This window comes from Vanellus vanellus (genome assembly GCF_965231255.1).
Source record: "Vanellus vanellus genome assembly, chromosome: 9".
NCBI lineage: Eukaryota > Metazoa > Chordata > Aves > Charadriiformes > Charadriidae > Vanellus > Vanellus vanellus.
Genome location: NC_138914.1, coordinates 13674324 through 13689423, shown reverse-complemented (window position 1 = coordinate 13689423; position 15100 = coordinate 13674324). Strand labels below are relative to the sequence as shown.

General features: G+C 53.3%; 1 protein-coding gene across 1 annotated transcript in view; it reads left to right on the top strand.

Annotated features, from left to right (window-relative positions):
- PLXNA1 (plexin A1) overlaps positions 1-14887 on the top strand; it is a 105809-nt gene extending 90922 nt beyond the window's left edge. Inside the window, exons 23-31 of the mRNA XM_082487493.1 lie at positions 743-889; positions 1716-1875; positions 2464-2567; positions 3038-3134; positions 3814-4004; positions 4909-5078; positions 6824-7036; positions 10662-10812; positions 14344-14887. Of these exons, the coding sequence (XP_082343619.1) occupies positions 743-889; positions 1716-1875; positions 2464-2567; positions 3038-3134; positions 3814-4004; positions 4909-5078; positions 6824-7036; positions 10662-10812; positions 14344-14439 (1329 nt within the window). The 3' untranslated portion in view covers positions 14440-14887. The remainder of the gene's footprint in view (positions 1-742; positions 890-1715; positions 1876-2463; positions 2568-3037; positions 3135-3813; positions 4005-4908; positions 5079-6823; positions 7037-10661; positions 10813-14343) is intronic.
- The last annotated feature ends 213 nt before the right edge of the window (positions 14888-15100 follow it).

The window sequence follows — 15100 nt, the reverse complement described above, 5'->3', positions numbered from 1 at the left end:
GTGACTCGAGCTGCCTCTGACTATAGGGGTTTGACAGTGAGGACATGTTGGTGGTAACTGGTTTAACGGTAGGTGACCTCCTTGCCTGGTTCCCTCCATCAGCTGGAGACTCAGGGTAGGGTTGTCAGTGAGTTGCTCTCTTGCTTTTCCTTCCCAGTGGATCTGGCTGGCCGTGCCCAGCTGTCAGGTGGAGAAACTTCCTTTGACCTTCTCTCGTGTGAGACTGGGCTTCTGGAAGATGCCAGAACTGCTTCGTGATTCCAGGGCAAGAGCCACCAGGCTATCCCACTGCAGCGTGCCCTTTCCAGTCCTCAGGTGCTTCTCTTGGCTGGGCCAGCTCAAATGATAGGCCATATCCCTTACACAAAGTCCCCAGAGCCAACCTGCTCTTCACTAGCCTTCAATTTAACCTTTTTAGCTTATTTTTGGCCTGTAGAATGAGCAGAATTCACCTGTGAGTCCCTGGAAGCTCTGGGAAGCTGAGCCTAGGGCTTGATAAGGGAACCACTCCAGCAGGCTTGAATGGAGAGAATGAGTTTCTCCATGGGATGAATTTTACCATGTGCCTCCTTCCTTGCTGTCTTGAGCAAGAGCTGGAGACTCTTTATAAAGCCACGTATGGGGCTCGATGCTGCAGGAACACAGAAGGCTCCTGACACGGTGGCGGTTCTTGAAAGTCAAAGGTGCTGCCTGGCACCTTCTCACCCCTCTCTCTCCCTCTCCTCCATCCCCTGTCCCGCAGGAGTGTGCCGGGGAACCGCTCTTCATGCTCTACTGTGCCATCAAGCAACAGATGGAGAAGGGACCCATTGATGCTATCACAGGAGAGGCTCGCTACTCCCTCAGTGAAGACAAGCTTATCCGGCAGCAGATTGACTACAAAATGCTGGTTAGTAAAAGCGGAAGCCTCACTGGTATTGGTGCTTGCCAGGACTGCTCGGTCCAGCTATTTAACAAGATCTCGGAGGCACACAAAGTACCGTGCAGAGAGTGGTTTGTCTCTCGTTCTTCTGTCCAGTGCCCCTGGGGTGCCTCTTACCCTGGCTGTGGGGTACCCATCTCAGCTAGGGTCAGATCTGGGGCCTTTGCATGGCAAGGTTTGCTCTTGCTGTGGAGCTGAGAAAGCCAGGCATGAACTGAATCCTCCTCTGCACCTCTCCCAACAAACCCCATGGCCCTGACAGATATGGCGACAGAACTGCTGTTGAGTATGTGCTACCTGGAGCAGCCAGTGGCTCACGCTGGGTGGGGCTCAAAGCTAGAGCCTTGAGATTACTGCAGGAGATGGAGGGAGTCCTCTTCCTCCATATGAACCATCTCCTCTGTCCAGCTGAATGATATGCCAGGCCCTTCCCCTGGCTGAGCCTGCAGCTGGTTCTTCACCACCTCCATCTCCACCGGGGTGGGGTTGGAAGGGGAGTGGAGTGTGCACAGGCATCACTCAGGCTAGACAGGTTTTTGTGAGTTGGGCATGGTTTCTGGCCCTGGATTCCTTCACTGACACCATACTGCCTTTCTGGGAATAGTTGGAGATTTGGGTAGTGGGGGAGAAAGGGAGAGCAGGAATGTGCCATGTGGCTGCACCTCTGCAGCAGCCTGGGAGGTGAGAAGACATGGCTTGTGGACAGCTGTAGCCTCATGTCCTTGGACCTGCCTTTGCAGCCAGTGTGTCACATCCTCTCACTTGAGTCTTTCTGCCCCCCTGTGCTGCGCAGACCCTCAACTGCGTGAACCCCGAGAATGAGAACGCCCCGGAGATCCCCGTCAAGGTGCTGAACTGCGACACCATCACGCAGGTGAAAGAGAAGCTGCTGGACGCTGTCTACAAGGGGGTGCCCTATTCCCAGCGACCCAAAGCTGGAGACATGGACCTGGGTAAGAGAGAGGCGAAGCACTTCCCTGTGGGGAGCAGAGATGTGACCAAGAGCAGAAGTGCCACAAAAAACCCCATTCAAGGCAGGAAAATCCGTATCTCCTACAGGAAGGGGGTCCTGGCAGTACCAGAGCATTTGTGCTTGTCCAGTCCACCTTTGCTGTGCTGGTGGCACTGACTCTGTGTGGGGACTCCTGGCATGAGAGTGTGGGTCCTGTCAGTAGAGGGGATAGGGAGAAGAACCTCCACAGCTCTGGCTGTGGTCTGGATTGCAGACTTGAGGTGGCTGAGGTCCAAAGAGGTGAGCAATAGTTGAGAACTGTATTAATAGTCCTGTTCTTAAAGGAGTGGCAAGAGAATGAAGAGGAGGGGAGCAAAGGAAATGGTTGCCAGGGTCGAATCGATGCTATCTTTCCTGGAGTACTTAGAAACAGCTTTTGTCCAACACTATATTGACAGTCGTTAGTCCTGGGATTCAAAAGGTGGTGGGAGGGTTCTTCTGTTGAAGCCCAGACTGTGCTCCTACCCTCGCCTTGGCTTTGTGCTCCAACCCCCCACTAACCACAAGCCCTTCTCTCTCACGGGGACAGAGTGGCGGCAGGGCAGGATGGCCCGGATCATACTGCAGGATGAAGATGTCACCACAAAAATTGACAATGACTGGAAGAGGCTAAACACCCTGGCCCACTACCAGGTAAGGCGCTCTGTGGTGGAGAGCACTGAGCAGTCACCAGCTGCTTTGATCATGAGCTCTTCTCCCTGCTCAGCTTGGTCAGGGCCTGAGCTTGGGTCTCCAGACCATGCTGCTCGTGCAGGTGCGTGGCCAGGAGGTCTGCAGTCACTTTCCTGTGTGGTCCCCATGTTTATGGTCCTTCCGTTCAAGGAAGCACTAAATGGGGCATCTTCAGGACTCATAGAGGGCTGTTTCCTGCTCTGACCTTACTTTGCCATCTTCATATCGAGATTTCTGGTGTGTTCCTGTTCTGACCCCTGCCCCTGATCTCTTGCAGGGTAGATTTGTAGGTCTCCTTTGCAGGAGATGGATGTCCCCGGGGTGGGTGCAGTGTAGCTTCATCCCTCCTGGGCCGCTTTCTCCCCACTGTGGGTCTGCTCCTCCTGTGCCTCTCTGGCGTTACAGCCTGCTCACACCATCTCTGCCCCCAGGTGACGGACGGCTCCTCGGTAGCCCTGGTGCCCAAGCAGAACTCGGCGTACAACATCTCCAACTCCTCCACCTTCACCAAGTCCCTCAGCAGATACGGTGAGCGTGCAGGGGCATCCTCCACTGTGCTGGCAGGGGAGGCAGCGCTGGGCTGGGCTTGCAGACTGTGGCTCCTGTGAACAAGGTCCTCCAAACTCCCGTGTCTCCTGCACCATGCTACTTGTTCTAGTATCAGAGAGGGAGCAGATGCCCCCCAGAGCCGTCTCTCTTTGCAACACGTCAGACTCAGGGGAGAACGACACGTGTCAGATCGCTGCTACTAAGGGATCCCCTCCCTTTTATTCCCCTGAAATCTAATTAAAATAGGCACAGCAGCACTTTGCACTTAAATGAGCAGAGCTGAGGACTGCAGCGAGCATGCTGGCAAGTGTGCTTCAGCCTTGGTTTGGAAGGGAATAGTGCGGTCAGCTCAGGCTGACACAGGAGGCGTCTGTGATCCTGGCACCTGCGTGCTGGGAGCAGGACAGGCCTCTGCAGAAACCCTTCCAAGATGGCCTGGCTGTACATCAGCCAGGCTTGCCTGTAGCCCGGCAGGCTGCAAGGACGGTCCCAGCAGAGCTCCCACTCCATGGTGACTGCAGAGGCTGGATCCCAAAGCTCCTGTTTAACAGCTGTGGTGCACCCAGAAGTCACAGTGGAGGGAAAGGGGGACAGAGTGACCGGCAGCGAGGCGGAGGTGGGCAGAGTACGAGTGTCCCCTTGTGCTTGGTGCTTGCAGAGAGCATGCTGCGGACGGCCAGCAGCCCCGACAGCCTGCGCTCACGAACCCCCATGATCACCCCTGACCTGGAGAGCGGCACCAAGCTCTGGCACCTGGTGAAAAACCACGACCACATGGACCAGCGGGAGGGCGACCGGGGCAGCAAGATGGTCTCCGAAATCTACCTGACCCGCCTGCTAGCCACCAAGGTATGGCACAGAGACACAGAGCTGCCGCCTGGCTTTTCAGCTCTGGATGGCGAGGGGTAGTGATTTGGGTTGTCCAAAAGTAGTAAGCACTGCTTCTTTAATAGCCTTCTGCTTCAGCACAGGAGGAGCTACTCTCTTCGTCTTTGGGCTTTCCTGAGCTGGCGGTGATGTTTTTGTGTGTCAAAACCCTCAGTGAATATCTCTCGAGTGGATTTTCCTATTTGCTTTTTGCACCCTTTGTCATTTTTACTGTTCCTTGTATCCTTGAGCTGCTGCTGGACTGCAAAGCAGAGATGCGCTGGGGCAGGCGCCTCATCCCCTTTGGTGTTTGGGATAAAGCTGCAAAATCAGCGATGCGGGAAGGGTAATCACCCGGGGCATTTGGCATCGCAGCGGGTTCCCCTTCCCTCAGCACATACAAAACCTTCTCTAGTACCGAGCAGGTGCCATGTGTCTGAGATCTCTCCAGAGAAGAGCAGAGGGCTGTGCTGAGGGCACTGGCTCAGGATTGCAGTCTGGGCTCAGCCATGTCCCCTGTGCCTTGGCTCCCTGCCTCGCGGGACGAGGGCTTGGTCCGTGATGTTTGTCATCAGGTCTTGGGTACCTTAATGGGACCCAAATAAAGACCACGATGTGGTGCACATCTGCTTGGGTTTTGCTCTATATGTTGTTTTTATTTGTATGATTTTATCACACCAAATCATGCAGTGAAGGAGGTATCACTGCAGTGTCTGTTTCCCAGTGTAAACCGCTGAGAACCAGTAGAGTTACAGACTGTACTGTGCTTCTTTTCCAGGTGGTAGCAACACAAGTGAAATTGGTTTAAAGGCCAACCTTTAGGTAAAGGCTCATCTCTCTGCTGGTGCTGGGCGTTGCTGAGCCACCCTTCCCTCTTTCTCCTCAGGGCACCCTACAGAAATTCGTGGATGACCTGTTTGAGACCATCTTCAGCACAGCACATCGTGGGAGCGCGCTGCCCCTTGCCATCAAATACATGTTTGATTTCCTGGATGAACAAGCTGATAAGCATCAGATCAATGATTACGATGTCAGGCACACCTGGAAGAGTAACTGGTAATGGAGAGGGCAAGTGGGACAGAGGAGGAGGGGCTGACGATGTCACAGCTAACGATACTTGCTACCCCTCCTGCAGGAAGCAGAAATATGTCCCTGGAAATGATCCAGGACAAGAGGGGCCCATATCTCTGTATTTTGGGTGTGGGTAAATCCCTTGCATGCCTTCCTGCAGCAGAAAAAAATCCCAGGAATGCAGGGCTCCGTCAGCCCTTCCATCCCCAAATCCTGGGCACCATGCTCTGCCTGATGGTTGGAGTCAGACGAGGACTTCAGCGGTTCTGTTCCCATCTCACCTTGAGCAAACACGGCTTGGATTTCCATCCTCCAGGCTCCTCTGGAGATGCCAGCCCCAATTCTTGTCTCGGTTGTCCTAAAAGTGTTTCCATGCTCCCTCCTATCGCTTATCCGAGCGTGCCCTAACGAAGTCGGCATAAAGCCGTGTGTGCAGAACCAGCCCATCGGCTCTGCTTATCGCATCCTAAAAAGCGGGGCGGAGCGGCTGGTGATACCTTCATCGGTGCTGCGCTGGGGCCAGGGCTCGAGGAGACGTTGGCTGCTGCTCTGCAGCCTCCCCCCACCCCCTGCATTTTTCTTTTCTGCTGCCTCACTGATTTCATCTCTCTGATCTTGCCGTTACTGGAGACGGGTACGTACATTCCCGTGTCTGGCATTTGTTAAATGGCAGCCAAATTGCTTTTGTATAGTTCAGTAACTGTTGGCAATTAGCAGGGCAGGAAAAGAAACATTTTTAAATGGAGATGTGAGAGCGCGGAAGTGCTTGGAACTGATTTATAACTCGGCTTTCTATATTAAAAGAAGGAGCGAAAGGCAAGGATGGAAAAAAAAAAAAGCCCCGCTCCACAGGGGCTGGGCGTGCAGGCTCCTGCATACTAATGCCTGTGCTTATCTCTGGGCGCTAATTCGATGTGTGGAGCTAATTTCTTGAGGCCATTCCCTTCACAAATGAAATATGTACATGCACCCGGTACCCTCATTAGGAAAGTCCTGGGGAACAAAGTGTGTTTTGTCTAAGATAAAAGCATTTGCTGGGTGTTGGTGCGGAGGGATGACAGAGCGGAGAGGCTTTCTGATGGGGGGAGACCTTGAGATGCTCATGGGAGAGGAGGGGGGCAGCGGGATTGGGAAATGGAGCCACGGAGGGTGGCACGTGTATCAGTATGCAGTAAACACACAGTCGGTGGCTGGCCAGGAGACCCACTGTCTCTACAGCCGAGAGCTTCATTTCCAGCATCTGAGGCTGCCTAAATTCTTCACTGGTGTTAAAATGTGCTAATGAGTCCCTTGAGGAGTCCAGTTAACCCCCTCCTCCTCCACGGTAGATGTGTGAAATGCCACACACCGTAAATGGGCTTATTGATGCGAGAGAAGGGGACTGTGCCTGGTTTGCCCCATGGGCTCAGCAAGGGCTCTTCAGTATGAGTGGATCCTTGGAGAAACCGCGGATCTGCGCTGCCCGGGTTTACCTTTAGACATGTTGGCAGTGCTGAGGAATTTCTCCACGGAGAGCTGCGGCCATGTGGGGGTGGGCAGAGGAGGTGGTATTGCAATGGGGCACAGGGGAACAGCCATCTGCCCCAGGTTGCTTGCGTTGCTGGGGCTCTGGGAAAAGCATCCTTCCCAGTTCTGGGTCATGGGGAGCTCCTCCTCCGCAACTGGAGATGCCTGTGCGCTGGCTGCCCCGCTGGGTTCAGGTGCTGACTCCTGTTTCCTTCTTCCCTCAGTCTACCTCTACGTTTTTGGGTGAATGTGATTAAGAACCCCCAGTTTGTGTTCGACATTCACAAGAACAGTATTACTGATGCCTGCCTATCCGTGGTGGCTCAGACATTCATGGACTCCTGCTCAACTTCTGAGCACAAGCTAGGAAAAGACTCTCCCTCCAACAAACTACTGTACGCCAAGGACATCCCCAACTACAAGAGCTGGGTAGAAAGGTGAGTAGACTTGGCAATAGCTCCTTGCAGCGCCTGGAGGACACTACAGTGGACATACATGGGTGTGGGGACTTGGGTCACTGGGAGGACTCCTCTTGGCAGCTGTCTATATTAACGCTTGCGGAAGGTGATCCTCTCATATGGGAGATGATGCTTTCTCATGATTGTCTCCTGGAATGCGTTTGCACTGACTGTTTGACGGAGCCGTTTATGACTTGCTTAAGGGGTGCTAAAAGCAGCCTCCACTTTTAGGTTGTCTGATGTTTGCTGTTGTAAAAACTTGGTCTGTGCTAGGGAATTGCTAACACCTCCCTTGATTGTTTTCGAAGAGCAGAGAGAAGGCAGCCTTGGACTAGAGAAGTGCCTTTTTTGTACCATGACAATACACGCAGGTTTTGCTGAAATGGTTGAAAATTACCATTTCCCATCTCTCATCCATCTGTACATCTCACCTGGGATCCTGATGAGAGCACATGCTCTGAGGCAGTGCTCGGGCTGCTGTCACTGTGCCGAAGAGCAGGGAGAGGAGCAGGTCCCCTGACTCCCTCCAACACCCTCCACGTTCACTGTTAGCTGACGAGAGACATCCTTCTGTCCCGCTGAATTAATGCAGTTTAAAGGTTCAGGGTTTGAATGCTCCTGATTGCAAATGCGCTCAGGCATAATGCTGTGTTTAGCTTTATCCTTTTGGGAGAGAAACCTAGGAGATGTCCTCTGAAGCCCTCCAAATAGAGCTACTGTTAAAAAGTTGCTGTGTGGCAAAGTGGGACTTCATCAAGCTTAAAAAATGGCAGATTGCAGGTTGCTGATGTAACTTTCCCCTTGTGCTGATAAGCTGTGCGGAAGATTGGGCTGCTTTTTTAAAACTGAAGACCCTTCCCGCTTTTCAGCATCTGGACCAGATACAGAATGAACCAAATGAAAGATGTCCAGGCAACAATAAGCATCAGATTCTGTAGTTTGCAAGCGTGGGACTTTGTAGCCTAAAGCATCCTTTGGATACTTGCTTGTACAGTTATTTTTGTGGCACCATTGGCATGCCTGGCGCTTCGCAGGCAGGTACAAAGACGAGCTTCTTCCCTTGAGGAAGATCGGGCTTAGATCAGAAGAAAAGATTCCCCTGAAATGTGATGGCTGAGATGAGAGATGAGCTGCATCGTAACAGGAGAAATTTCTTTGCGGGGGGCTGGATGGGGCTTTGGAGTAGGGTCCTGTAGGAACATCCCGAACTTCATAAGGTGAATTTCTCTGACTTTGCCATCTCTATGACAAAAATATTGAGCTCTGTGTGTGCCCGGAGGAAAAAAAAAAGGTATAAAACCATTCCAGAGTGAAACATTGGTCTAGACATACTGTGTCCCAGGGGAGGAGGCGAGAGATCTCACCAATGACAGATGTTCCTGCCACCGCTTACCGCCGGTGTGGTCCCAGAGGCAGCCAAACAGGGGGCAGAGCTGCCCCATACAGGGTGCGACTGCGTCTCCCGCCGCTCCTCTGCTGCAGGGATTTACAGCGTAATCGGCATTTCTGGCTTTTGGCACGGTTTTCATCGCAAAGCTTTGCAGAGGCAGGATGGGAGCGATGCGTGGGCGGCTGAGTGGGACTGCTAGTCCCAACAGCGGGTCTGTCTGTTGCCGTGTTTCAGGCACCAGCTGAAAAATGGGCATCCTGCCCATCTGGGGGAGGAATAGCAACGGTAAAGGGCTTGGGAGGTGAAGATCCTGGGGAAAAGCCAAGGGGAGTGCTGCCGGGGTTGTGGCTGTGGTAGGTGTCCTCTGGAAATGGTAGGTGTGACTGGGATCTTGGTCTGCCGGAGCCATGCACACTTGTATTGAAAAATGATGGTTTCCTGCCATGCTCTGTGTCATGATAAAACCGGGAATGTAAAACTGCTGCATGTCACCTGGACATCTTGTGGCAGCCAGAAAAGCTTTCTTCAGCGGGTCTTCCTTGTACATTCATCTCCCATGAGTCCCTCCTCACAGGGGCCTTCACCTGCAGGGTTAAAGGGTGGCCAGGAGGACCTCTATGGGTTTTCTTTGCTAATCAAAGCCGGCTGGAACTGCGAAGGTTTGGCATATTGTCCCTAATATTCCTCGGCACAGACAGAGGTAATGTCAGCTTTAGGAGACATCACTCTGGGGGTGATCTCTCCAGCGGCGTAGCAGATCTCTTGGTGCCTCACCTCAGACCACTGCTCTCTTGGCAGTATCCAGGAAATCTCCCACGTCGCTTTGTGGGTGTGAATGAGCCTCCTTGTAAAAACTGCCCAAGTATTTTATCACTGGCTGAGTTCAGCGCCGTGGGATGGAGTAGATCCTCATATTCATCTCCTCAAGTGGTCTTGCTGCCATCTGCTCCTATTCAAGTGCTTCAGCCGTGTTCCACCTCAGCATTCAGCTGATGATGCTAATGATGCTAATCACTGTACCAGAAACTTCACTGAGTAGTTTGAGGAGTCATGAGGAGTAAAGCAAACCTGGGAGAGACTGGCACTCTGTATTTCCAGGTGGTGGGAGCAGCCAGGGCTCGTTTGCTGTGGGTAGCGTTTCTTTTTTAAGAGAGGCCCGTGGATACAACCCTGCTTTCCAAAAGGACCTCAGCAGCCAGTGCACTGGTGTGTCTGCTTGGTGTAACCCTCCTGCTGCAGTGGGATGCTGCGGCTTCCATCTCCCTGGGTTTTGATGAATACCCTGTTAGATATTCTGTTTTCCCACTACGATTCTGGACCCATGTAAGCTGTGTCTGGGTTTCCCTGTATTTGCTGAGTGTATCAGTGCAGCAGCTACGGGATGGGACTGCAAACCTTACGGTGTCCTGGAAATGTAAGGTGGTATCGTGCTGGTGGCAACCATCAGAGAAGCACAAGAAGGCAGGAAAGCACGAAGTCATTTGGCCCAGGCATGCCCTAAACCATCAGCTACTTCCTCTGCTGCCCAGGATCCTTTGATTTCACAGACATGTCTGCAGAACCTCGGGTTTCGCTGAAAACGAAAGCTCCTCTTAGCTTTTTGGTGAGCGGTAACTTCTGAACATGGCCAGCGGCGGTCGTAGGCTGTGTTGAATGCCTGTTGCTGCGTAGGACGTACCCACACGGGCATGTATCACTGCAAGGTCTGGATGTGAACTTGTCTTGTGTTCACGCACCAAATATTTAATCGAATGCAAAGGGGCATCGTTAGCTTTAGCGATACGGCAACCTTAGGGGAGTGGTAGCAAAGCCTTATGGATTGTTGCGGGCATGGAGGATTTTGGCAGATGCAGTTTCTTGGCAAAACATGGCAATGGGATGGGAAAGAGGAAAAATGTGTGGTTTAAGGAGAGGGTGAGGAATCCTTCAGAGCAACGGCTCCTGGCTTCCCAGCACGGTGAGCTGGGCTGGGCTGGGCTTGGCGCTGCTCCATCGGGAGCGTGTTACTAACGATGCTGAGTGTCTGCAGAGTGCTCAGAGACCTCTTGGTGAGCAGCAGTGTTATAATGGGTGATCGCGGTATGTCACCGCTTGGAGGCAAGATGCTCTTCACCTCGCCTCTCCAGTGGCTGTTCTCAGCGAGCGTCGTGGCGGGGACCCATCCCCTTCTATCTGTCCCTATTTCTGATCCACTCTTCCATTCCTCCCTTGCAGATATTATGCAGATATAGCTAAAATGCCAGCGATCAGTGACCAGGACATGAGCGCGTACCTGGCGGAGCAGTCGCGGTTACACCTCAGCCAGTTCAACAGTATGAGTGCGCTGCACGAAATCTACTCCTACATCACCAAGTACAAGGACGAGGTAAGACGTGGTGATGGAGAGTCAAGCCTGGGCTGCGAGCTGTGTCCCTTTGCCCTCGTTTCTGCAGTCTGATGCTTTTTCCTGTAGAAAAACACCCCATGAAATGCGGGAGAGCAACGTAGTCCGTGTCTGTGCTCGAGCTGGTGACGAAGGAAGGTTATGGGTGGTGTGGAGCCAGGCACTGGTGTAGGCAGTGCTTCGTTCCCCATATTTTCTGCAGGGAGTAATGTGGGAAACACCTATTTTTCTGAACATTTGGCACATGAGCTCTGCAGGGCTGCACGGTTTGCGGCGTTATCTCAGTGTGCCTCCCCTCCTCACCTCTCCTATCCCCCGCCACCGACCCAGCGCCGCGGCGGTACCAGTGCTGTGTGATTATACAGGCAGCGTCTGGCTTCGCTCCCTGGGGATGCTAGAGGATGCGGTGGCCTCTTCAGGGCTTGCTTTGTGAACATCAGTAAGAATGGTTAAAAACCCCTTTGTTGTAATTTATACAAATTAACTTCATAAAGCACTGCTCAAATCCACACCCCGCATCTTTTTATTAAAGCAATAAAATATGTAACTACAGTAAAATATGGATCTATACATATAACATGATGGTATAGGTTTTATTGTCCCAATAAAGCGGACTGACGACTGTGTTTGAATGGTGGCTTATTTAGATGACAGAGTGCCAGAACATCTCGCTTGGAGAGAGCCGGGAGAGCCGGCCTCTCGCCCCGCAGGAAGAGGGAACGGGATCCCCGTCGTAGCCTGCAGCAATCCTGAGAAGCGTCTCCCAGCACCTCTTTTGAGATGTGTATTTCGGGAGTCCATGATCAGGTTGTAGCAGACCTGGCCCCTGGGTCTGCCAACAGTGGTAGGACTGTGGTGGCCAAAAAATCCTTGTGGAGCTGGGTGCTGTGCGGGAGTGAGGAGGAGGAGAGCCTGGTTTGCCTACAGCCATGGGAGAAAACCCCAGTGCCTGGGAAGGCACCGCGTGGGGGTCACCCTGCAGCTGGTGGCCATGTGCTGATGACCATGCTGGTGGGACTGCTGTGCCTCTCCCCACCTGACTTGGGATGGCACATCCAGGAGGCCCCTGTAGCTCTGCGTGATCAGTTGGCCGTGAAGGGTTTCTGGGCTTTTACAGTTTGTACAACAGCTCTGCAGCTACCAAGAGAGTGAAAGAGGAGCGGTCTGGAGGATCTAGATCTGCTGCAGGGCAGCCATCATCCCTCAGCCATCATCAAGTGCTCGCTTCCTCCTGGCTAAAAGTCCCCCAAGCCTTAAATAAATCTTCGAGCGCTGGGCGAGAGCAGGGAGGGGCGTTAATGAGCTGCTCTGTAGGGGCACAGGTCCTCTTCTTGCCCACTAATGGCAGCCTGACATCTGTTGAGTGTCTTGCTGTCGCCTGCTCTCTGAGCCTCACAAGTGTGTTCACAGCTCTCAGGAACTTCTTTTATTATTTGTAATGGGATTAATAAATCGCAGCTGTTCCCTTTGTTTGTTTTCATTCATTAAGCACAATTATATGCAGCCCGATTGCACCCTCTTTGATGCAAAATGGGAGAGAATAATTTTTCCTGTTGTTCAGTGCAATAATATGCTGTCATTGGCTGTGAATGAAAATCATAATTAATTTTCATTTGGGTACTTGCATCTTGGTAATCAGTGGTCCTGGCTCCTTACAGCAGGTGACAAACCTGGGTGTCTCGCTACGCTCGGCACAGGTTTTCTTTGACTGCATTGTTTCCGTAAGGCTGAGATAAAAGAGGAGCAAATCAATACAGGGGCAGGTTGTGAATCCTTCGACGCCTCAGCATCCCCGGATACACAGCTGTCTTGTCGGGAGAGGCGGAGGAGGCGGGAAGGGGGAATAGGCTCCTCTTCCACTTCTCGAACCGTTCTTACTTGGTTCCAGCTCAGCCACCTCTCAGGCACGCGGGGTTTTGATTTCTGCATGAGTGTTATTACAGTTATCTTATTCCACGTGTAAGTGTGACGGCCAACAGCGGCAGCAGAGATGGATGGTGGGGTAGTGTCCCTGGTGGCAGGTTTTGTGGCAGAATCTATGAGCTCTTCCAGCTGTAGCCCAGGGTCGTTGCTGCCAGGGGAGGTAAATCAGACGTGCCTGGCTCCGGCTGGTGAATTTTCCCCTCCTCAGTCGCTGGTGTCATGATGAGGCGTTCCCCCTGCCTCTGGGAATGGATTTCCCCGTGGGGTATCTCCCACTGCTCCAGCGGGTGGGGACCAGCCTGGTCCTGTCCCAAAAAGCCTGGCGGAGAGCCAGAGCCTGTCGGTGGCCAGAGGCTGCTGCATGGCCGCGTGGTGGATGCTGCTCAGCACGCCCTGCATGCCGCTCCACAACCCGCCGGCGCTGCAGCAGCTCTTAATCAAAGGGAGCTGATTCCCCATTAAGAAGTTACCTGTAGGGCTCCTGATGGACTTTGCCTGCCTCCTAGTAAGTCTATTAATTATACAACAGTTTGTTTCCAATTATGCGGCCAATGAAATGGTTAATCAAGTCCCCTTTGACGGATGCCTTGATATTTAATTGCAAAAAATTTGCTCTCTCAACTAGCTCACCCGAGGAGATGAGATTTCTGTCAGGTTTGTTTTTTTTTAAATCAGCTTTTCTGCTCTGCTGGCGTGATGTTAGTGAGACGAGGCTCCTGGCTGCTGGGAGGGCAACTGCCCCTTCGTTTTACGCTTCATTACTCCCTTCTCCCCACTCTGAGCCTTGTCCTCTACCCTCCTGCTGCCGTCAGCCCTTCCCCAGCCCTGGGGACGTGGCGCATCCAGCCCACGGCAGGGCACTGTCCCTCCACTCAGCGATCTCTCATCATGGCCAGGAGCTCATTTGGAGAAAGGGGATTTCAAGGGAGGAAAGTCATCCTTGGGTGTCTGTGGGTGCACCCCTTGCACGGGACTGAGGTCTCCTGGCATGGCAGGCTTTGCTGCTGCATCCTTCTGGTGTCCCCCTCCATCACCCCAGTGCTACCCAGTCGTCCACCCTGGGGAGAGACGAGCGGGGTTTTACCACTGGCAGCAGCTGAAGCCTCGTGGATTTGGTCTTTTTGTGCTCGTGGAACCAGTTCATGGCTTGATCGTGGTCTCTGAAGTGCAGCCCCTGCCTCCCTAGGATGTCATAGGTTTGTTGGAGTCACGGACATGGTGGGAAGTTGTCATTGTCTTGGGTTTGGGGTTCACCTTCCATTTGACGATGGATGTTTGTTGTCTTCGTTTCCTCACGTGCACTTTGGCTTCTCATTAGTATCAAGCAGGTCCCTGGTGTTACTGCAGCCCCTAGGGGGTCCCAGGAGGCTGTCTGTGGGCTGGCAGCACTCAGAGTGGTGTCTTCTCCCTTGCGCCTCTTTGGCCCTTTCCTGGCCCTGTTAGGGCCGGGAACGAATGCGCACCACTTCCCATGGGGCCACATCCCCATATCCTGATGCCATCAATGAGCCAGCGCAGCCGCGGGCAACAAAAAGCCACTTTGGGTAGGAGGGCATCTCCTCACCCTCTCTTCTCCCCTCTCTCCCCCAGATTTTAGCTGCGTTGGAGAAGGACGAGCAGGCCCGGAGGCAGCGGCTGAGGAGTAAGCTGGAGCAGGCGATCGACACAATGGCCTTAAGCAGCTGAGAAGGCGGCGGCGCGGTGCCAGCATCCCGGGCAGCGGAGGCGGCAGGAGGGAGGGCCGGCCAGCGGCAGCCGCGGGCAGAAGAAGACTTTGGGGCTGGGGCCAGCCGGACCCGCGGGAGCCACCACACCTCCGCACGCTTCCCACGAACGATCAAGGAAACCTCGCGCTTTAGCGGAAAAAAAAAAAACCAACCCAACAAACAAATCCCGACGACAGCGGCAACATCGATAAAACCCTCTGACACACACACAACCCCCCCCCCCCCCCGATCCAAGCGGGATGCAGCAGGGACCTTGCAGAGAGGCGATGCCGGACGGAGGAGAAGGGGGTCGCCTGCCCCATGGACCCGCTGGGCATCCCTTGCCCGGGCAGAGCCCCTGAGCCCCCAAGGAAGGAGGGTCGGGACCGCGGGGCTTTCTAGGACGGCGTTTGGATGTTGTTGTTACTTTGGTGGAGGGAGGGTGGGTGGGCTCCTATTTTTACTGTACTTGACTTGCTCTCCCCTCTTTCCCCCCAGCTGTCTGCCCCCTCTCCTCCTCCTCCTCTCTCTTTTTCTCTCTCTTCCCCCTTCTCTCTCTCTCTGGCCTTCTGCCACTAGTGTTAACTGCTATATTTGCACAATTTACACGAGATAAACGAAATTTTTAATTTAAAGAAAAA